Source organism: Bos mutus, chromosome 5 (assembly GCF_027580195.1).
Source record: "Bos mutus isolate GX-2022 chromosome 5, NWIPB_WYAK_1.1, whole genome shotgun sequence".
Classification (NCBI taxonomy): Eukaryota; Metazoa; Chordata; class Mammalia; order Artiodactyla; family Bovidae; genus Bos; species Bos mutus.
The window spans coordinates 15,790,376-15,812,313 of record NC_091621.1 but is presented as its reverse complement, the minus strand read 5'-3'; the positions used below and the strand labels follow the sequence as shown (position 1 = coordinate 15,812,313).

At 44.1% G+C, this 21,938-nt stretch overlaps 1 protein-coding gene across 2 annotated transcripts; it reads left to right on the top strand.

Moving 5' to 3' along the window:
• The first annotated feature begins 15,046 nt into the window (after nucleotides 1-15,046).
• LOC102267044 (retinol dehydrogenase 16) lies at nucleotides 15,047-21,935 on the top strand. 2 transcript variants are annotated; one of them, XM_005901717.3, is made up of 5 exons: nucleotides 15,047-15,265; nucleotides 15,900-16,215; nucleotides 18,237-18,495; nucleotides 19,363-19,526; nucleotides 20,094-21,935. In XM_005901717.3, the coding sequence occupies exons 2-5, from the start codon at nucleotides 15,903-15,905 to the stop codon at nucleotides 20,309-20,311; spliced, it is 954 nt and encodes a 317-aa protein (XP_005901779.1). In that variant the 5' UTR covers nucleotides 15,047-15,265; nucleotides 15,900-15,902; the 3' UTR covers nucleotides 20,312-21,935. The 2 variants fall into 2 exon arrangements, with proteins under 2 accessions (XP_005901779.1, XP_070226053.1); XM_070369952.1 differs by having other exon boundaries at nucleotides 15,875-16,215.
• The last annotated feature ends 3 nt before the right edge of the window (nucleotides 21,936-21,938 follow it).

The following is a 21,938-nucleotide window of genomic DNA, read 5'->3' as shown; positions in this document are numbered from 1 at the left end:
GGCAAGTCAGGTGGTCTAATATTCTATTCTCTTTCAGAATTTTTCACAGTTTATTGTGATCCACACAGTCAAAGGCTTTGGCATAGTCAATAAAGCAGAAATAGATGTTTTTCTGGAACTCTCTTGTTTTTCCTGTGATCCAACGGATGTTGGCAATTTGATCTCTGGTTCCTCTGCCTATTCTAAAACCAGCTTGAACATCAGGAAGTTCACGGTTCACGTATTGCTGAAGCCTGGCTTGGAGAATTTTGAGCATTATTTTACTAGCGTGTGAGATGAGTGCAATTGTGCGGTAGTTGGAGCATTCTTTGGCATTGCCTTTCTTTAGGATTGGAATGAAAACTGACCTTTTCCAGTCCTGTGGCCACTGCTGAGTTTTCCAAATTTGCTGGCATATTGAGTGCAGCACTTTCACAGCATCATCTTTCAGGATTTGAAATAGCTCAACTGGAATTCCATCATCTCCACTAGCTTTGTTCGTAGTGATGCTTTCTAAGGCCCACTTGACTTCACATTCCAGGATGTCTGGCTCTAGATGAGTGATCACACCATCGTGATTATCTTGGTCATGAAGATCTTTTTTGTACAGTTCTTCTGTGTATTCTTGCCACCTCTTCTTAATATCTTCTGCTTCTGTTAGGTCCATACCATTTCTGTCCTTTATCGAGCCCATCTTTGCATGAAATGTTCCCTTGGTATCTCTCATTTTCTTGAAGAGATCTCTAGTCTTTCCCATTCTTTTGTTTTCCTCTATTTCTTTGCATTGATCGCTGAGGAAGGCTTTCTTATTTCTTCTTGCTATTCTTTGGAACTCTGCATTCAGATGTTTATATCTTTCCTTTTCTCCTTTGCTTTTAGCTTCACTTCTTTTCACAGCTATTTGTAAGGCCTCCCCAGAAAGCTATTTTGCTTTTTTGCATTTCTTTTCCATGGGGATGGTCTTGATCCCTGTCTACTGTACAATGTCACGAACCTCTGTCCATAGTTCATCAGGCACTCTATCTATCAGATCTGGGCCCTTAAATCTATTTCTCACTTCCAGTGTATAATCATAAGGGATTTGATTTAGGTCATACCTGAACGGTCTAGTGGTTTTCCCTACTTTCTTCAATTTAAGTCTGAATTTGGCAATAAGGAGGTCATGATGTGAGCCACAGTCAGCTCCTGGTCTCGTTTTTGTTGACTGTGTAAAACTTCTCCATATTTGGCTGCAAAGAATATAATCAATCTGATTTTGGTGTTGACCATCTGGTGATGTCGATGTGTAGTCATCTCTTGTGTTGTTGGAAGAGGGTGTTTGCTATGACCAGTGCATTTTCTTGGCAAAACTCTATTAGTCTTTGCCTTCCTTCATTCCATATTCCAAGGCCAAATTTGCCTGTTACTCCAGGTGTTTCTTGACTTCCTACTTTTGCATTCCAGTCCCCTATAATGAAAAGGACATCTTTTTTTGGGTGTTAGTTCTAAAAGCTCTTGTAGGTCTTCATAGAACCGTTCAACTTCAGCTTCTTCAGCATTACTGGTTGGGGCATAGACTTGGATTACTGTGATATTGAATGGTTTGCCTTGGAAACGAACAGAGATCATTCTGTCGCTTTTGAGTTTGCATCCAAGTACTGCATTTCAGACTCTTTTTTGACCGTGATGGCTACTCCATTTCTTCTGAGGGATTCCTGTCCGCAGTAGTAGATATAATGGTCATCTGAGTTAAATTCACCCATTCCAGTCCATTTTAGTTCGCTGATTCCTAGAATGTCGACATTCACTCTTGCCATCTCTTGTTTGACCACTTCCAATTTGCCTTGATTCATGGACCTGACATTTCAGGTTCCTATGCAATATTGCTCTTTACAGCATCGGACCTTGCTTCTATCACCAGTCACATCCACAGCTGGGTATTGTTTTTGCTTTGGCTCCATCCCTTCACTCTTTCTGGAGCTATTTCTCCACTGATCTCCAGTAGCATATTGGGCACCTACTGACCTGGGGAGTTCCTCTTTCAGTATCCTATCATTTTGCCTTTTCACACCATTCATGGGGTTCTCAAGGCAAGAATACTGAAGTGGTTTGCCATTCCCTTCTCCAGTGGACCACATTCTGTCATATCTCTCACCATGACCTGCCCGTCTTGGGTTGCCCCACGGGCATGGCTTAGTTTCATTGAGTTAGACAAGATTGTGGTCCTAGTGTGATTAGATTGACTAGTTTTCTGTGAGTATGGTTTCAATGTGTCTGCCCTCTGATGCCTTCTGGCAACACCTACTGTCTTACTTGGGTTTCTCTTACCGTGGGCGTGGGGTATCTCTTCACGGCTGCTCCAGCAAAGGGCCCCCACTGCTCCTTACTTTGGACGAGGGGTATCTCCTCACCGCTGCCCTTCCTGACCTTCAACGTGGGATAGCTCCTCTAGGCCCTCCTGCGCCCACACAGCCACCACTCTTTGGATGTGGGGCTGGTCCTCCCGGCCACCGCCCCTGGCATCAGGCGTGGGGTGGCTCCTCTTGGCTGCTGCCCTTGACCTCGGACTTGGGTAGCTCTCTCAGCCCTTCCTGCGCCGTCGCAGCCTGGCACTCTCAGCTGCTGCCCCGACCTCGGACGTGGGGTAGCTATCCTCTCAGCCGCGCTCAGTGAGCCGGTCGCAGCCGCCCATGCTTATTGTGCCAGAAACCCTGTGGTTAACACTGACTACATTGGAAAGGACCTATAGACCTTGAGAAGATGTATAAGGTGGAACAAGGAGCTATTTGAAACTGAACTGACCGTTCACTGCCTTCAACGTCTCCAGAGAAATTACTAGATATATTTTACTATTATCATTTTTAATTTCTTTTTAATTTTTTTATTTTTAAGTTCTTTATTAATCCTTTAATTTTCATTTTTAAAACCTATTACCTTGGGGGGGAAATATCCTATTTTTAAAGCAAGTTTCATATTTTTTGTATGCTTTTTGCAATTTTGTTTTGTTTTTTTAATATTGTATTTTTGAGAGTCTAAGCTCTACTCTAGATTTTTAATCTTTGCTTTTTGGTATTTTTTATCAATTTTGTACCTTTAAGAATTCAATCTTCAGTACCCATTTTTACTTAGGAGTGTGATTACTGGCTTGATTGCTCTCTCAACTTTTGACTTTTTTTTTCTCCCCCAGGTCACCTCTATTTCCTCCCTCCCCCTTCTCTTCCCTACTTTGTGAATCTCTTTGGGTATTTCAGGCTGTGGAGAAAACTTAGGGAACTGATCACAGGCCAGATTGGCCTCTCTCCTTTTGTCTCCCCCTCCTCTCCTCCTGGTTACCTCTATCTCCTTCCTCCCTTTTCTCTTGTCTATGGAACTCTGTGGACCTCTCTGAGTGTTCCAGAATGTGGAGAGCAAAAAGGAAATTGATTACTGGCTAGACTGCACTCTCCCCTTTTGATTCCCCCTCTTCTCCTCCTGGTCACCTCTGTCTCCCACCTCCCTCTTCTTGTCTTCATGTAACTCCAAGAACCTCTCTGGGTGTCCCTCACTGTGGAGAATCTTTTCACCATTAACCTAGATGTTTTGTCATCAGTGCTGTGTGGATGGAGAAGTCTTGAGGATACTACAAGAATAGGACTGAAAGCCAGAGGCAGGAGGTCTAAAGCCAAAAATTGAGATCACCAGAAATCTCCTAATTCCCTGGACCATTACGACAAAAGCTCATCCAAAAGCCTTCATACCTACACTGAAACAAGCTCCACCCAAGAGCCAACAAGTTTCAAACCAAGGCATACCAAACTAATTCTCCAACAAAGCAGGAACATAACCCTGAGCACAAAAATACAGGCGGCCAAAAGTCACACCAAACCCATAGACACCTTAAAACTCACTGCTGGACACTTCATTGCACTCCAGAGAGAAGAGATCCAGCTCCACCCACCAGAACACCGACCAAAACTTCCCTAACCAGGAAACCTTGACAAGCCACTCATCCAACCCCACCCAAAGGGAGGAACCTCCACAACAAAGAGGAACCACAAACTTCCAGCATACAGAAAGGCCACCCCAAACACAGCAACCTAAACAAGATGAAAAGGCAGAGAAATATTCAGCAGGTAAATAAACATGATAAAAGCCCACCAAACCAAACCAAACAAAAGAGGAGGAGATAGGGCATCTAACTGAAAAAGAATAAAGAATAATGATAGTAAAAATGATCCAAAATTTTGAAAACAAAATGGAGTTACAGATAAATAGTCTGGAGACAAGGATTGAGAAGATGCAAGAAAAGTTTAACAAGGACCTAGAAGAAATAAGAAAGAGTCAATCAATAAGGAATAATACAATAGCTGAGATCAAAAGCACTCGGGAGGAACCAACAGTAGAATAACTGAGGCAGAAGATAGGATAAGTGAGGTAGAAGATAGAATGGTGTAAATAAATGAAACAGAGAGGAAAAAAGAAAAAAGAATTAAAAGAAATGAGGACAATCTCAGAGACCTCTGGGACAATGTCAAATGCCCCCACATTCGAATCATAGGAATCCCAGAAGAAGAAGACAAAAAGAAAGGCCATGAGAAAATTCTTGAGGAGATAATAGTTGAAAACGTCCCTAAAATGGGAAAGAAAATAGCCACCCAAGTCCAAGAAACCCAGAGAGTCCCAAACAGGATAAACCCAAGGTGAAACACCCCAAGACACGTATTAATCAAATTAACAAAGATCAAACACAAAGAACAAATACTAAAAGCAGCAAGGGAAAAACAACAATTAACCCACAAGGGGATCCCCATAAGGATAACAGCTGATAGTTCAATAGAAACTCTTCAAGCCAGAAGGGAATGGAAGGACATATTTAAAGTGATAAAAGAGAAAAACCTACATCCCAGATTACTGTACCAAGCAAGGATCTCATTCAAATACGAAGGAGAAATCAAAAGCTTTACAGACAGGCAAAAGCTCAGAGAAATTAGCACCACCAAACCAGCTCTACAACAAATGCTAAAGGATCTTCTCTAGACAGGAAACATAGAAAAGGATTATAAACGTGAACCCAAAACAATAAAGTAAATGGCAATGGGATCATACTTATCAATAATTACCTTAAATGTAAATGGGTTGAATGCCCCAACCAAAAGACAAAGACTGGCTGAATAGATTAAAAAAAAAAAAAAAGACCCCCTATATATGCTGTCTACAAGAGATCCACCTCAAACCTAGTGACACATACAGACTGAAAGCGAAGGACTGGAAAAAGATATTTCATGCAAATGGAGACCAAAAGAAAGCAGGAGGAGCAAAGCTCATATCAGATAAAACAGGCTTTGAAATATAGGCCGTGAAAAGAGACAAAGAAGGACACTAAACAATGATCAAAGGATCAATCCAAGAAGATATAACAATTATAAATATATATGCACCCAACATAGGAGCACCACAGTATGTAAGGCTGCTGCTGCTGCTAAGTCGCCTCAGTTGTGTCTGACTCTGTGCAACCCAATAGACGGCAGCCCACCAGGCTCCTCCGTCCTGGGATTCTCCAGGCAAGAACACTGGAGTGGGTTGCCATTTCCTTCTCCAATGCATGAAAGTGAAAAGTGAAAACAAAGTCGCTCAGTCGTGTCCGACTCTTCACGACCCAATGGACTGCAGCCTACCAGGCTCCTCCGTCCGTGGGATTTTCCAGGCAAGAGTACTGGAGTGGGGTGCCATCGCCTTCTCCAAATATGTAAGGCAAATGCTAACAAATATGAAAGGGGAAATTAACAGTAACACAATAATAGTGGGAGGCTTTAATACTCCACTCACAACTATGTATAGATCAACTAAACAGAAAATTAGCAAGGAAACACAAACTTTAAATGATACAATGGACCAATTAGATCTAACTGATATCTATAGGACATTTCACTCCAAAACAATGAATTTCACCTTTTTCTCAAGTGGACACAGAACCTTCTCCAGGATAGATTACATCCTGGGCCATAAATCTAGCCTTGGTAAATTCAAAAAAATCGAAATCATCTCAAGCATCTTTTCTGATCACAATGCGGTAAGATTAGATGTCAACTACAGGGAGAAAAATACAAACATATGAAAGCTAAACAACACACTTCTGAATAACCAGCAAATCACAGAAGAAATAAAAAAAGAAATCAAAATATGCATAGAAATGAATGAAAATGAAAACACAACAACCCAAAACCTATGGGATTCAATAAAAGAGTGCTAAGGAGAAAGTTCATAGCAATACAAGCCTACCTCAAGAAACAAGAGAGAAATCAAATAAATAACCTAACTCTACACCTAAAGTAACTACAAAAGGAAGAAATGAAGAATCCCAGGGTTAGTAGAAGGAAAGAAAACACAAAAATTAGGGCAGAAATAAATGCAAAAGAAACAAAACAGACCATAGCAAAAATCAACAAAGCTAAAAGCTGGTTCTTTGAGAAGATAAATAAAATAGACAAACCATTAGCCAGACTCATCAAGAAACAAAGGGAGAAGAGTCAAATCAACAAAATTAGAAATGAAAATGGAGAGATCACAACAGACAACACAGAAATACAAAGGATCATAAGAGACTACTATCAGCAATTATATGCCAATAAAATGGACAACTTGGAAGAAAAGGTCAAATTCTTAGAAAAGTATAACTTTCCAAAACTGAACCAGGAATAAATAGAAAATCTTAACAGACCCATCACATGCACAGAAATTGAAACCATAATCAGAAATCTTCCAACAAACAAAAGCCCAGGACCAGACGGCTTCACAGCTGAATTCTACCAAAAATTTAGAGAAGAGCTAACACCTATCCTACACAAACTCTTCCAGAAAATTGCAGAGGAAGGTAAACTTCCAAACTCATTCTATGAGGCCACCAGCACCCTAATACCAAAACCTGACAAAGATGCCACACACACACACACACAAAACCTACAGGCCAATATCACTGATGAATATAGATGCAAAAATCCTTAACAAAATTCTATCAATCAGAATCCAACAACATATTGAAAAGATCATACATTATGACCAAGTGGGCTTTATCCTAGGGATGCAAGGATTCTTCAATATCTGCAAATCAATCAATGTAATACACCACATTAACAAACTGAAAGATAAAAACCATATGATTATCTCAATAAATACAGAGAAAGCCTTTGACAAAATCCAACATCCATTTATGATAAAAACCTTCCAGAAAGCAGACATAGAAGGAACATACCTCAACGTAATAAAAGCCATATATGACAAACCCATAGCAAACATTATCCTCAATGGTGAAAAATTGAAAGCATTTCCCCTAAAGTCAGGATCAAGACAAGGGTGCACACTCTCACTACTACTATTCAACATAGTTTTGGAAGTTTTGGCCACAGCAATCAGAGCAGAAAAAGAAATAAAAGGAATCCAGATTGGAAAAGAAGTTAAACTCTCACTGTTTGCAGATGACATTATTCTCTACATAGAAAACCCTAAAGACTCCACCAGAAAATTACTTAGAGCTAATTAATGAATACAGTAAAGTTGCAGGATATAAAATTAACAAGATATAAAATTAAAATTAACAAGAAATCCCTTGCAGTCCTATATACTAACAATAAGAAGACAGAAAGAGAAATTAAGGAAACAATTCTATTCACCATTGCAAAGAAAAGAATAAAATACTTAGGAATAAATCTATCCAAAGAAACAAAAGACCTAAATATAGAAAACTATAAAACACTGATGAAAGAAATCAAAGATGACACAAATAGATGGAGAAATATATCATGTTCATGGATCGGAAGAATCAATATAGTGAAAATGAGTATACTACCCAAAGCAATCTATAGATTCAATGCAATCCCTACCAAGCTACCAAGGGTATTTTTCAGAGAATTAGAACAAATAATTTCACAATTTGTATGAAATTACAAAAAACCTCGAATAGCCAAAGCAATCTTGAGAAAGAAGAATGGAACTGGAGGAATAAACCTGCCTGACTTCAGGCTATACTACATAGCAACAGTCATCAAGACAGTATGGTACTGGCACAAAGACAGAAACATAGATCAGTTCAGTTCAGTTCAGTTCAGTTGCTCAGTCGTGTCCGACTCTTTTCAACCCCATGAACCGCAGCACGCCAACCCTCCCTGTCCATCGCCAACTCCCAGAGTCTACCCAAACTCATGTCCATTGAGTCGGTGATGCCATCCAACCATCTCATCCTCTGTCGTCCCAATGGAACAAAATAGAAAGCCCAGAGATAAATCCATGCACCTATGGACACCTTATCTTTGACAAAGGAGGCAAGAATATACAATGGAGAAAAGACAATCTCTTTAACAAGTATTTATGGGAAAACTGGTCAACTGTAAAAGAATGAAACTAGAACACTTTCTAACACCATACACAAAAATAAACTCAAAATGGATTAAAGATTTAAACGTACGACCAGAAACTATAAAACTCCTAGAGGAAAACATAGGCAAAACACTCTGACATAAATCACAGCAGGATCTTCTATGACCCACCTCCCAGAGTAATGGAAATAAAAGCAAAATTAAACAAATGAGACCTAATTAAACTTCAAAGCTTTTGCACAACGAAGGAAACTATAAGCAAGGTGAAAAAACAGCCTTCAGAATGGGAGAAAATAATAGCAAATGAAGCAACTGACAAAGGATTAATCTCAAAAATATACAAGCAGCTCCTGCAGCTCAATTCCAGAAAAATAAACGACCCAATCAAAAAATGGGCCAAAGAACTAAACAGACATTTCTCCAAAGAAAACATACAGATGGCTAACAAACACATGAAAAGATGCTCAACATCACTCATTATCAGAGAAATGCAAATCAAAACAACAATGAGGTACCATCTCACACTGGTCAGAATGGCTGCTATCAAAAAGTCTAAAAACAATAAATGCTGGAGAGGGTGTGGAGAAAAAGGAACCCTCTTACACTGTTGGTGGGAATGCAAACTAGTACAGCTACTATGGAGAACAGTGTGGAGATTCCTTAAAAAGCTGGAAATAAAACTGCCATACAACCCAGCAAATCCCACTGCTGGGCATACACACCAAGGAAACCAGAATTGAAAGAGACACATGCACCCCAATGTTCATCACAGCACTGTTTACAATAGCCAGGACACGGAAGCAACCTAGATGTCCATCAGCAAACGAATGGATAAGAAAGCTGTGGTACATATACACAATGGAATATTACTCAGCCATTAAAAAGAATGCATTTGAATCAGTTCTAATGAGGTGGATGAAACTGGAGCCTATTATACAGAGTGAAGTAAGTCAGAAAGAAAAACAGCAATACAGTTTATTAAAGCATATATATGGAATTTAGAAAGATGGTAACGATAACCCTATATGCAAGACAGCAGAAGAAATACAGATGTAAAGAACAGACTGTTGGACTCTGTGGGAGAAGGCGAGGGTGGGATGATTTGAGAGAATAGCATTGAAACATGTATATTATCATATGTGAAATAGATCGCCAGTCCAGGTTTGATGCATGAGGCAGGGTGCTCAGGGCTGGTGCGCTGGGATGACCCTGAGAGATGGGATGGGGAGGGATGTGGGAGAGAGGGTCTGGATGGGGAACACATGTACACCCATGGTTGATTCATGTCAATGTATGGCAAAAAGCATCACAATATTGTAAAGTAATTAGCCTCCAATTAACATTAAAAAATAAATAACTAAAATAAAGTAGAGGCCTTGACTAGTTTCAGAAAACAGGCCCTCCTAGATGGTGCTAAAGCCATCCAAGCCTTAAATGAAGAACAAATCCAAATGAGAAAAGCAGTAATTCAAAATAGAATGGCTTTGGACATGCTCACAGCCGCTCAAGGAGGGACATGTGCTATAATTAAAGTTGAATGTTGTGTATATATTCCTGACTTATCTGGCAATGTATCAGCTGCTTTAGATGACGTGAAAAACCAGCTAAAAGAAATGTCAAATGAAAACATTCCTTTCTGGGCTTCAGTCCTATCTTGGGTGAAGGGTAATTGGCAGGAAACTATATTTACCATTGTTACAGTTGCCTTGATAGAAATGCTTTGTGGACCCTGCATTTTACAAGGTATTATGAACTTTGTAACCCAAAGGTTGGTGTCGTTCTCCCAAATTGGCAGTCAGAGAGCCAGGGTGCAATATATCCCTATGAGTGATGCTCATACTATGAGTTAAGAGCATCAGGAGTGGGGAATGAAGGAGGAAAGAGACAGAACAGGCTCCATCTTGAAAGCAGGACTCCATCTTGGGCCAGACTGTGGACTTTGACCTATATGCCCAGTATCTATGGAAACAACATACCAGCTGGAAAACCAGACACCCCCCCAGCCCCCATGGAAGAGTCCCAGGGCTCATACCTAGACTCTCCGGCGCCTAAAAGAATACTCTAATTATCTGTGTAACAGGATAGAACCATAAATTCTATTATGCTTATTGGGGTATGACCACAGGCCTATTGATAATTGTCCACTGTTAACTACCTAGGCTTAAGGCGTACGAATTAAGGGTTAACTTTGATTGTATCTTCCTTTTCCTTTGTTCAGACTAGTTTCAGAGAATTTGGGGAGGTGGGTTTGAGCATGTACCCTCAGGGTATATAAGGTTTTTACAAAAACTAATCAGGGTCCTTGGCTAAGAGGAGACTTTGCCTTGGGCCCGCCGGTGTAATAAACTGCACTCCACTATCTGCATTGTCCTTCTGAGTGAGTTTGTTTCCTGGAACTAGTGGCTACAACATTATCTTTCAATTTGTGAATATAGTGTATCACATTGATTGATTTGCATATATTGAAGAATTCTTGTATCCCTGGAATAAACCCAACTTGATCATGGTGTATGAGCTTTTTGATGTGTTGCTAAATTCTGTTAGCTAAAATTTTGTTGACGATTTTTGCATCTATGTTCATCATTGATATTAATTGGCCTGTAGTTTTCTATTTTATTGTTGTTATCTTTGTCTGGTTTTGGTGTCAGGGTGATGGTGGCCTCATAGAAGGAGTTTGGAAGTGTTCCTTCCTCTGCAGTTTTTTGAAAGAGTTTTAGAAGGATAGGCATTAGCTCTTCTATAAATGGAAAATATTGTATTCTTTAGAACAGCACTACTTAGTAAAAAATACTCATGGTGTGAATATAATAGCTTCCCACATTTTATTCACTGTATTCAACATAAATGATGTCTTGGAAAACTTCTTTCTATCCAATTCCTTACTCTCTAGTCATGTATATTAAATTGATATTTGGTCAAATATGGCTGGAAGATGAACATTCCTACAAGGGCAGACTTGTTGCTGAGCATCGGAGGGACTAATTATGTGTGTTAATAATTCTGACACCCTGTACCCAACTTCCCTGACCCTGCTCTTCTGCCCTGAGTTCTGTTATTTGGTACATCTTTAAATTCTTGGTATTCATCTTTGTTTCTCCTAGACAGGTTTCCATGAAGCTGGGCAACCTGTGAATGGAGGGGACTGATCAGCACTTGAGGGAGGGAACTGGGGACTGACTGGCTTCCTATGGTTGGAGGGAGGGTGGACTTTCCTAGTGCAAAGTGTAAATTCCAGTTTGGGTGATGGTGGTTAATACAGGCATGTCTGCCTCCCTCTGAAACACTACCCCTTGAAGGAATTCCTCAGATTCCTTCAGGAATGTAGTTTAGTGTTGATGAGAGTATTTCAAGCCCAGGGCCATCATCCTGAAGCTGTTTGAGAATCTGAATATGTAATGGGATATTTATAATGTCCAGGAAGACAATGGGGACTATGAAGTTTCTCACACTGACTTCCTGACTATGGATCCATCTTATTTCATTTTGTCCATCCTTGCTTTCATCAACCCTGGGGTGCTAGTTTCTTGTCACCAGGCAGTGGGCTGTGCTGTGAAAACTGAGTCAAGAGGGAGGCACACCTTCTGTCCTCCCACTGCTCACAGGGTCCAGGGTCTAATGCTCCCCAAACCAGCTGGATCATGGTGGTCTCTGTTCCAGCCATTCCCCCTGCAACCTCTGTCCTAAGTCCTCCCTGAGTTGGAAGGAATTTGGCATCACAGCTGGGTTCTGTTTCCTGGGCCCAGCACACTGTTGCCCTCTCACCCTCAATCTTCCCAGGACTCTGGGGTCTGGTGAGTAATGCCGGCAACTCCACATCCACCCCACCGAATGGGTGGCTGATACTTCATGAAGATTCTGTATGTAGACCTATTAGGGGGTGATGGAGGTGATCCTGAGTCTGCTGCCCCTGGTGTGGAAGGTGAGGGGGCCATGTGGTCAATGTCTCCAGTGTCATGGGATGGGTGAACCTTGGAAGCTACTTCATGTTCAAGTACAGTGTGGAGACCTTCTCAGACTCCCTCAGGTAATGGCCTGAATAGATGTCCTCTCTGTCCTCCTGCTTCTGTGCTTGCAGGGCACTGTTCTTCAGGGGTTTCCTCTCTCTGGAAACTGTTCCTTCCAAGTCTCTCTCTCTTGCTCTGTGTAGGTCTTTCACTGGGAAGAAACTTTTTATCTATTTGGTGTCCAGTTGGGTCTAGGACTAAGGAGTTCGATTGAACATACTCCTGCCTGCATGAGGGCCCACAGTCACACAGTTTTGGAGGCAGAATTGGAACTGAAATGATTTGAGTGTGCAGTCCTTCTGTGTACTTAACTGCTACATACAGGTTCCAGGAGCCCTGTGGTGATGGTGGGGGCAGGGATTCCCATGAAGTAACTAATCAAGGGAGCTACTGCATCACAGCTGTGGGCAAGAGACTCTGGGGCTTCAGTGAGAGGTCGCTTCTAAATGTGTAGGAGTTGTGTCCACAGGCAGGGTGATGTTCCTAGAGGAGAGATGGCCAGGGCATTACTAGGGGAGGACAGCAGAGAGAGGATAGGTTTGAAGTGTCTGAGTTCTGAGTGCTTGGTGTCAGACAGGGGAATTCTGAAGAGTCAGCATGATCAGGAGATTCTCAAGAGTCTCTGAGTCCTTCAAGGCTGTGGTGTCAGGCCCTCACGTCACTCCATGTCCCTTACTCAGATGCAGGCCTAGAACTTCATGCTTGATCTGAAGACTCCAGTTTTCATATTGTTATTTACACACACACATACACAACACACAGAATGCCAGACATATCAGACCAACTGAAATTAAATAATCATTGATTCGCTTTATAACTTGAAGGCATGTGTTCAGGACCTTGGGACTAACCCTCAGGAATCCTCTTCAGCTTGTAGAGAGTTTGAGATGTTAAACCTCATGACCCTCCTTGCTGAGCCTACACAGGGGCCGGGGAGGGCGGGCAACGGCTGCAATGAGATGGATGTCATGGTGGACAGAGTGGACTGTGACTCAAGGGCCCCAGTTCAGACAAGGCAGAACAGCAGGTGCATTAAAAGGAAGTGCAATGAACACCAGTGCACATCCTCAGCCTGGACCCTCGGGGCAGAGCCCTGTTTCTCCTCTTTCCTGGCCGCCTTCCTTGGGGAGGGAAGCGGGTCTGGTCTAATGGATATGTGCAGGGGCAGGAACCCATGCTATGAACATCCACAATAATGCCATAGGAAGCTGTGGTCACTTTTTCCTTAGGCCATCCTGGCCCACTGTGAGTTGAATGTGGTCAGTAACTCCCCATTCCCAATCCTCAACTGCGGAAATTCAGCACTGGAAGGCAGTGTTATGTCTCCAGGTAGTGGGACTGCATCCATGTGGAGCTGGAAATAAATTGCACAATTAACTCTCACTCCAGTCCTACCACCTCCCGTTGTTACAGATGCCTTCCCTTCTTCACAGGACCCTTCCTGGGTGGATGGAGAATTGTTTGTGGCCCTGACTCTTGACAAGTGCATCTCATGACACCCTGCAGGGCGTCAGCAGGGGGCGAGCCTCATCTATCCAATTAACAGGAAGCTCAGACATGTGCTGCCTTAGTACAAAGGGCAGCTGTCCCTTGTAGGACTTCCTGCAGAGATTTATGTCAGTGAGTCTCCCAGCAGGGTTCACATCTTGGAGATTTCTTGTTCTGCCCCTTGCAGCTCTCAGGTGAGTGAGTGTCACCCAGACTCCTTCTTTCCTCTCTCTTGACTTTCCTGTGGCTGTTCCCACCCAGAATGTTGTCTGAAGCTTCTGAGACCCCAGGGAGTCATCACGTTACACTCAGATTCACAAAAAAGAAGCAAATGGGGTGAAGGCTGGATTGTGTCTGTTGAATGGCCCCTTGGGAAGTTATGGTGGTGGGATTCGTGGTTATTGAGAAAAAAAAATCTCATTTCTTTCAATAAAGAAACCACAACCTTCTCCCTTAGCAGGGTTAGTGTTTGTATAAGACTTGCATGTCCTCCCAGCTTCCTGACAGTTTCCGGGGCACCATCCTACATCCTGGCCTTCTTCTGTCTCACCCTTTGGGGAGCCCTGTAGGAGGGTCCTGCTGGTGACCCGGGAAGCACACACAGGCTGGTTTCTGCAGGACTGTCTTTTCCATTACTGCTGCTGACTCCCATCTGAGGGACAACCCCTTTCAGGATGACAGTCAGCTCCCTGCAGGTGGAAATGACCAGTAAAGGCTAATCTGTCATCTCCTCTCTGTTTGTTGGCTGCTGAGGTGGATTCCAGGAGCATCTGAGCCTCTGTGTCCTTGGGGAAGCCTCTCCTTCATCCCAGCGTCCGTTTTCTTTCCTCACTTGGAGTTATAGGTGTGATAAATGTGGACGGTGAGGAGATGTCCAGGGCATTGACCCTGGCTCCTTCTGTCCCTGTCCTTCTTTCCAGCCCCACGATCCTGGTGGTCCACCCATTACTGGATGGTATCCTCCACCTCCCCGTGAACTCCTCCATGCACAGCTGTTCTGAGGTCCAGTCTCAGGTCCTTTCTTTAGTCTCCTGAGGGGTCAGCTTCCTCCTCCTCTCCACTGTTACCCTAACACAAACTGCAATTATTCCTTTCCATCATTGTGATTTATAGATCTCCCTGCTTGCCAGAGTTAGAACTCCAGTTAATGTTTGCCACAGTTCAAATCAGTCTCTTCTCAGTGTCTGATTGGTCAGGATTCTGGATGTGGTGCTGGGATGGGCAGGGGCTGAGCACAGAAGGGAGAGGCCAATGGAGCTGGGCACACAGGTCTGTAGGCAGAGTATCTGCACAGAGTAAAAGGGGAACAACTGTTAGAGCAACTTTGTGTGAGTCCTTCCAAGACCCATCCCAGTGTTTGGGAGAAATCTCACCATTACCTGTGTCCCCTCATCCCCTTCCTGTTTCCTCGTAGTGCCTCAGACACCCCCACTGTTCTTCTGAACACTTTCTGGTCCAGGGAACCAGGTAAGATCTTATTCTCTTTTGCCTTCTCCTTCTAATCCTAGAGAAGCTGAGGGTATTTAGTCTTTTAGGAGGGAATTCTGTGAGCTGAGCCAGAGGAGGAAACCAGGTCAGAGTCTAAGCCGCACAGCTAGATGGCAGACGAACTGGGTTTTGAAGCCATGTGTTTTGTGAATCTAAGTATATTCCCCCTGAAGAATATTCTTTAGATCTGGGAGACTCAGGTCCCAGACTTGAAAGGGACAAAAGGAAGAAGATAGTCGTGAGCCATGGAACCGTGCCATTGCGGGTCCAATGTATGGGGTGGGGATGGAGGGGAGAGAGGCGGGCAGAGGCAAACAGGGAGGAGTGAGAGGACAGGACAGAGGTGGTTGGGAACCTATTGTCATCCCTAAGAGACTGTCGTAAATGCATTGACATCTATTAGAATTGGGTTAAGTGTACCAAAGAGCACGTATTGGGTTTAGAGTCAGTCATACTCACTGAAGAAGGTGAGCAGGACAATCTTGAGAATTCCAAGCGAGAGAGCTTGGACCCTGGCTTGCCAACAATAATCCTGTGTGTTCTTAATTTCTCCTACCTGATCACTAGCCAGACTCTATTTCACCCCAGGCTGTGTGTGTCTGTCCCATAAAAGGCCATGTGGCTGTACCTGGTGGTCCTCGTGGGCCTGTACTACCTCCTACGCTGGTACCGGGAGAGGCAGGTGGTGAGCCACCTCCGGGACAAGTTCGTCTTCATCACAGGCTGTGACTCGGGCTTCGGGAACCTGCTGGCCAGGCAGCTGGACCTGAGAGGCTTGAGGGTCCTGGCTGCATGTCTGACAGAGAAGGGGGCTGAGCAACTGAGGAACCAGACATCAGACAGGCTGCAGACGGTGATCCTGGATGTCACCAAGACAGACAGCGTTGCTGCGGCCACCGAGTGGGTGAAAGAGCGTGTGGGGGACAGAGGTAACACCCAGATTTCTTGTTTGTTTATTTCTTCTCTCTGTGTGAGGGGACACTGGTTGGCAGCTCCCTGGGGAACATTCCAAGCTGTTTCTGTGACTTGAAGTCCCACCTGTCTTCTTCACCTCACCCAGCTGACTAGCCAAACCTCTGCCACCCCATACCCCCACCTCCTGACCTAGCTTCTGTAGTTTGGGGGAGAGATTTCCCTGATGACACTGTGTCCTTGCAGACTACCTGTCTGGTGTCCCCTCCTCTCTCAGCGAAAGTCTGGCTTTCTTACTGTTGTGTGAGCAAGGTAATCAGGGTGGAATTTCTGGAGGAGGGGTGGAGAGGGGGAACTCTGGCTGGAAGGCTGCATGGGTGGCTGGGAGCAGGGCTGGAGCTGGGCTGTGTTCTCAGCACCTGAACACGGTCTTGCTGGTGACCCATAGCCAGGCTGCTAGAGGTTTAATGTCACTCATTTTCGGTGCTGACACTGAACTCTCAGGAGTTGTCTAAGGAAGGCCTGAAAGCTACAGTGGGGTCACATTCTCTTTTTTCTGTTTGTTGTTCTCCACGTGTGATGTGTCTCTTTGTGGTACTATAGTTGTACCTGTGTTTTATGGGAGAAGGAAAGAACTTTAATTTATCTAAATACAGATTTAAAACATGACACGGTGGACAGTGGGGAAAGTATGTGGATGAGAACCAAATCACCCTAAATCCTACCACCCACAGATAAGTGCTGATAACATTTTGACATACATGATATTACAATTTGGACATAGTCTCTTTCCTAATTTTCCAGTGAAAGAAAGTGAACAATTTTACAGGTAACAAAAATGTGTTCAAAAATTAATAAATAATGATTGAGAATAGTATATTCTTTAGAATAGCTCTACTTCATGAAAATTACCTCATGGTATGAATGTAATTGGTTCCCATATTTTATTCATTGCATTGAGCATAAATGATGTCTGGGTAAACTTCTTTCTACCCAATTCCCTAAGCTCTAATCATGGCTATTAATTTGATCTTTGGTCAAATAATGAGGAATATCCATTTCTACAAGGGCAGGCTTAGTGCTGAGCAGTGGAGGGACTAATTCTGTGTGTTCATTCTGACATCCTGTTCCCAACTGCCCTGAACCCTTCTGTTCTGCCCTGAGTTCTGTTAGTTGATAAGTCTTTAAGTTCTTGATATGTCTTTGTGTCTCACAGACAGGTTTCTATGAAGCTGGGCAACCTGTGATCTGAGGGAACTGGGTCCAGAGTGGCCTCTTGTGGGAGGGAGAGGGTAGAGATTTCTGGGAAAACATGTAATTCCAATTTGGAGAAACATGGCTTCTCCTGAAAACCTACCCACTGAATTCCCAAATTTTTGTATGAATATGACTCAATATTGATGCAGGTACTTCAAAGCCAGGCCCTACAGGTCAATACCACACCTCTCAACCAGTTCCCCCAAACCTGGGACTTCAGATCTCTTTTCCTCAACCAATCTGCCTTTAACCTTCATTCATCTTTTTATTTTTGTCTTTTATCTGTTTTCTCCTTCCTTCCTCTCTTTCCCTCCATTCCTCATTATTTCTCTCTGTTTTCCTCTTTTTCCTTCATACTAGCTATTGAGCACTCTGTCAGAAAATCTGAAAAGTCAGAGGAATATTTATGTCTGCAAAAGCAATATGGATTGTGAACATTCAAAAGTTCATTCTCAAATTCCAGACCATAGGCACACTAGATCTCCTGAAGCTCAATACCTGCATTCATAAACTGTGGTTCCTTGTCACCCGGTTCCTTGTCACCAGGCACTGGGTGGGGTGTGAAGACTGAGTCAGGAGGGAGGCTGGCCTTCTGTCCTCCCACTCTTCACTGGGTCTGGTCTCCCTAAACCCCCAGGAGCATGGTAGTCTCTGCTCTATTCACTCCCACTGCGGCCTCTCTCCTAAAGTCCTCCCAGGTCGGAAGGTGACTTGGCACCATGACAGGGTCCACATTGCTAGACTCGGCACAGTGTTGCTCTCTTGCCTTCACTGTTCCCAGGGCTCTGGGGTCTGGTGAATAATGCTGGCATCTCCACGCCCACTGCACCCAATGAGTGGCTGACCAAACAGGACTTCGTGAAGATTCTGGACGTGAACCTGTTGGGGGTGATTGATGTGACCCTGAGTGTGCTGCCCCTGGTGCGGAAGGCAAGGGGCCGTGTGGTCAATGTTTCCAGCATCATGGGCCGGGTGGCCCTCCTTGGTGGAGGCTATTGCATGTCCAAGTATGGCGTGGAGGCCTTCTCAGACTCCCTCAGGTAATGGCCTGGGACAGACTGCCCACCTTGGTCCTCCTGCTTCTGTGCTTCTGGGGGAGCCTTTCACAGTATTCCTTTCATCATTGACTAGAGCTCTTTTTTCTGTAATTGCCTGTCTTACTTAACCAGGCATTCCTTGGGAAGCTCCTTCCTAAGTTTGTGATATCAGGATGGGCTCCATGACTGTAGAGTTGGCATGAACTTACTTTGCCTGGATGATGTCCCACAGTCTGAAAGTGAGGCAGAATTGTCACTGATATAATTGGCTACAGCATGTTCCACATATATTGCTGCTATAATATTAGGTAGGGGCAACCTTGTAAGCAGTGTAACCTTATGGAAGCAATTAATCAAGGGAACCAATTAATCATATCAGCAGTAGAAACCCTAACTTATGCTGGGCTGAAGATAGCTCCAATGTGGGGGAAGGGTGTACTCAGGTAAAGAGATGATATTTAGGGGATAGTTAGAACAATCCAGCTGATAGATGGCCAGGAAGTAGATCTGTTAGGAGAGGAAGAGAGGAAATTGAGGAGTATAGAGCAGATAAAATATAGAAAATTTGGTGATCAATTGGATGTGAGGGAAATATGAAGAGATGGTACTTAAGCGGTACCTTGGAACACAGCTGGTAGGATTTAGAGGTGTAGGCACATGTGTACAAAATATTAGGAAAAATATTCAAACTCTATTCAGAATAACAGCATCATTAGATTTCTCCTTTGGCTGTCTGTACTTCACAACCTCCCAGAGCTTTCTGCTTATCCCACTGCAGTCTTTCTTGTCATCTTACAATTTTTGGTGTGTTTTTGTGTTTATGTTGGAAGACCTCTGAAGTCCTTGCCCCTCTGCCTGTTTGCCTTGCAGGAGGGAGCTCTCCTACTTTGGGGTGAAGGTGGTTATGATCGAGCCTGGTTATTTTAAGACCACTGTGACCAGCCCTAAGGCACTTTCTCAGGGCTTCCAGGCATCATGGAATCAGGCCAGCCCAGAGATCAAGGAACTCTATGGAGAGAAGTTCATGGCTAACCGTGAGTGATCTGTGGACCTTGGGAAGTAAAGGGAGCTTGGGAGAGGTAAACCCTTGTCTGGAAGCCTGGGTCAGTCATTAGCACTTCCTTCAGTATCGTGTCCATCCTCCAGGCTCTGAGTCACCCACACAGTGGGGACATGGGTTCTGTCCCCAGGGTTCCATGTAATCACCTGGTGATCTAGGGAAAGTCTCCAGGCTTGGTAGACATGGGGACCACTGTCTCCCTGAACCCCTTTTTATTTTGGGAGGAAACTGAAGCCAGAGAGGGAAGACCCTGTGTAGTCATGGCAAGCTGGCATTAGAACAGCTGGTTTTCACGTCCTTGGATTTATTGTTTGTAGACACCTGCAGTTTATGTAGTCCTGATATTCTCAGGAAAAGAATTAGAGGTTACTTCATGTGGAACCATTGCTCCTGGTGTAAGAATGGGGCACTCATTTGAGAATGTAGGTTGATTCAAGTTAGGTGGCCTAGGGATTCTTAAGAACATTGATCCATAAGTTGATCCCTAAGTCAGAATGGACAGAGGTGGAAATATGTCTGGATTCTTTCTCATTCTGGACAGTCATGAAATCAGTCGACTTGTTGGAGACAACCAGCTGCCAGGATCTGTCCTTGGTGACCAACTGCATGGAGCACGCCCTGACTGCCTGCCACCCCCGCACCCGATACTCACCTGGCTGGGATGCCAAGTTCATCTACCTTCCCATGAGCTACCTGCCCAGCTTCCTGGTGGATCTCATGGTGTACTGGAGAAACCCCAGGCCTGCTAAGGCCCTGTAACCCAAGACTGGGGTGCATTGTAGGGGGTAGTTGCGTACAGAATGGGGAGAGGATGCATCGGGGGAGGGAAATATAGTGGAGAGTGGAGTTTTCATGTCACCAGGACACCTTTCCACCTCACTCCCATCTCCTCCCCAGTCTCCTTTTGGGACATTACTTAGGACTCGAGGATAGAAGGAAGAAACATGTTTTGTAGTGAGAAACTGAGATCAGTAGCTCTTATCTGTGTCCTGTTCCTTCATCAGCCTCTCAAGGCTCTGAGCCTTATGGCCCTCCTGCCACCCTGAGGAATCCATACTTAAGGGGAGGGTTGAGCAGCCAGGAGGGTCCAGACCCCTGCATCTTCTGCCCCTGTCCGCCTCTTCCAGGTGTGCCTTGGCCCTGGCCAGTGTCCCCCTCCCACTGCAATGCACATGAGAGATAAAGGCCCTTCTTCCCTAAAGATACTTGTAATCAGGGATGTGTGTGAGGGGTGACCACCAGCCTGACACATCAGCCTAGGTGCTAACTCAGCCAATCTTGGCTGGAAAGTGGTGTCATCAGTGGAGATCCTGACAGAGAACACAGAAACCAATTCTTGTTTTGTCTTGAAATCTTAAATTTCCATTGATTATATTCCCCTAAAATAAAAATTTAGACATTTACCTAGGCCCAGTGATTTTGAACAAGGCCTTGGACAGCAGTGGGTGTGTGTCTCTGAGAGGAAGAGTTAGAAGACCTCGCGGAGGTGTAGGGGTGAGTGAGAACACCTGAGGAGGATTTAAAGAAGCAAGTGAGGTCATCCCTTTGTCTGCAGAAGTGAGGGGCTAATGTGTCTTTCTGGAGATTATCGTGTGACCTGGGATCCCAGGATTAACACAAGGATGGACAAACAAGGAGAGGTCTGTAAGGGAGAGGCAGGGCCCGGACCCTTCCCTGGGGACATGTAGCATCTTCCTCACCAGAAACCTCCCTGCCGTCTTCCCTCTGTCCCCTCCTATAGAGTCACTACCCTCTATCCTTTGCCACCTGCCAGGTCCCCCAGCCCAGATCCCTTTCCCCCACCCTCCAATGGAGGTGAGTGGGAGTTACTTCTGGAGCCCGGTCTTATGTCTTTGCTAATGCTTATTGAGCACCTACTGTGATCAGGGCAGGAATTCCCCTGATGTCCCAGTGCTTCCAGAGACCCTTGCTCTCTGTGTGTCCTCTCTTCTCATGATGGTCTGACTATGGACTCAGTGGAGAGGGCATTTTTACAAAGTCATATAGATTTCTTGACTGAGTGCAAATTGAAGTGGGAGGTATCTCCCAGTCATCTTAGTTCACCTTCCTGATTATAAAAATTAGGTTATAGAGACTTTGGGGGATTTTAAGCCATTGAACAGTATGTTTTAATATTACATACCTTAAAAAAGCATTGACTTCAGATTTCCTTGGTGTTCCAGTGGTTAAGAATCTGCCTTGCAATGCAGGGTATGTGGGTTCAATCCCTGGTTGGGGAACTAAGATCCCACATGCTGTGGAGCAACTAAGCCTGAGGGCCACAGCTACTGAAGGCCACATGACACATCTACAGGTCCATGTTCCCACTGAAAGACCTCACACAATGCAACGAAGATCCTGCATGCTGCAACTAAGACCTGACACA

What these genes read in the sequence shown, in the direction of transcription:
- LOC102267044 (XM_005901717.3), top strand. Translation starts at nt 15,903, where the DNA reads ATGTGGCTGTACCTGGTGGTCCTCGTGGGCCTGTACTACCTCCTACGC. An exon ending in AGAGCGTGTGGGGGACAGAG is followed by an intron (nt 16,216 to 18,236) that starts GTAACACCCAGA and finishes CACTGTTCCCAG; the next exon opens with GGCTCTGGGGTCTGGTGAAT. An exon ending in AGAGAAGTTCATGGCTAACC is followed by an intron (nt 19,527 to 20,093) that starts GTGAGTGATCTG and finishes CATTCTGGACAG; the next exon opens with TCATGAAATCAGTCGACTTG.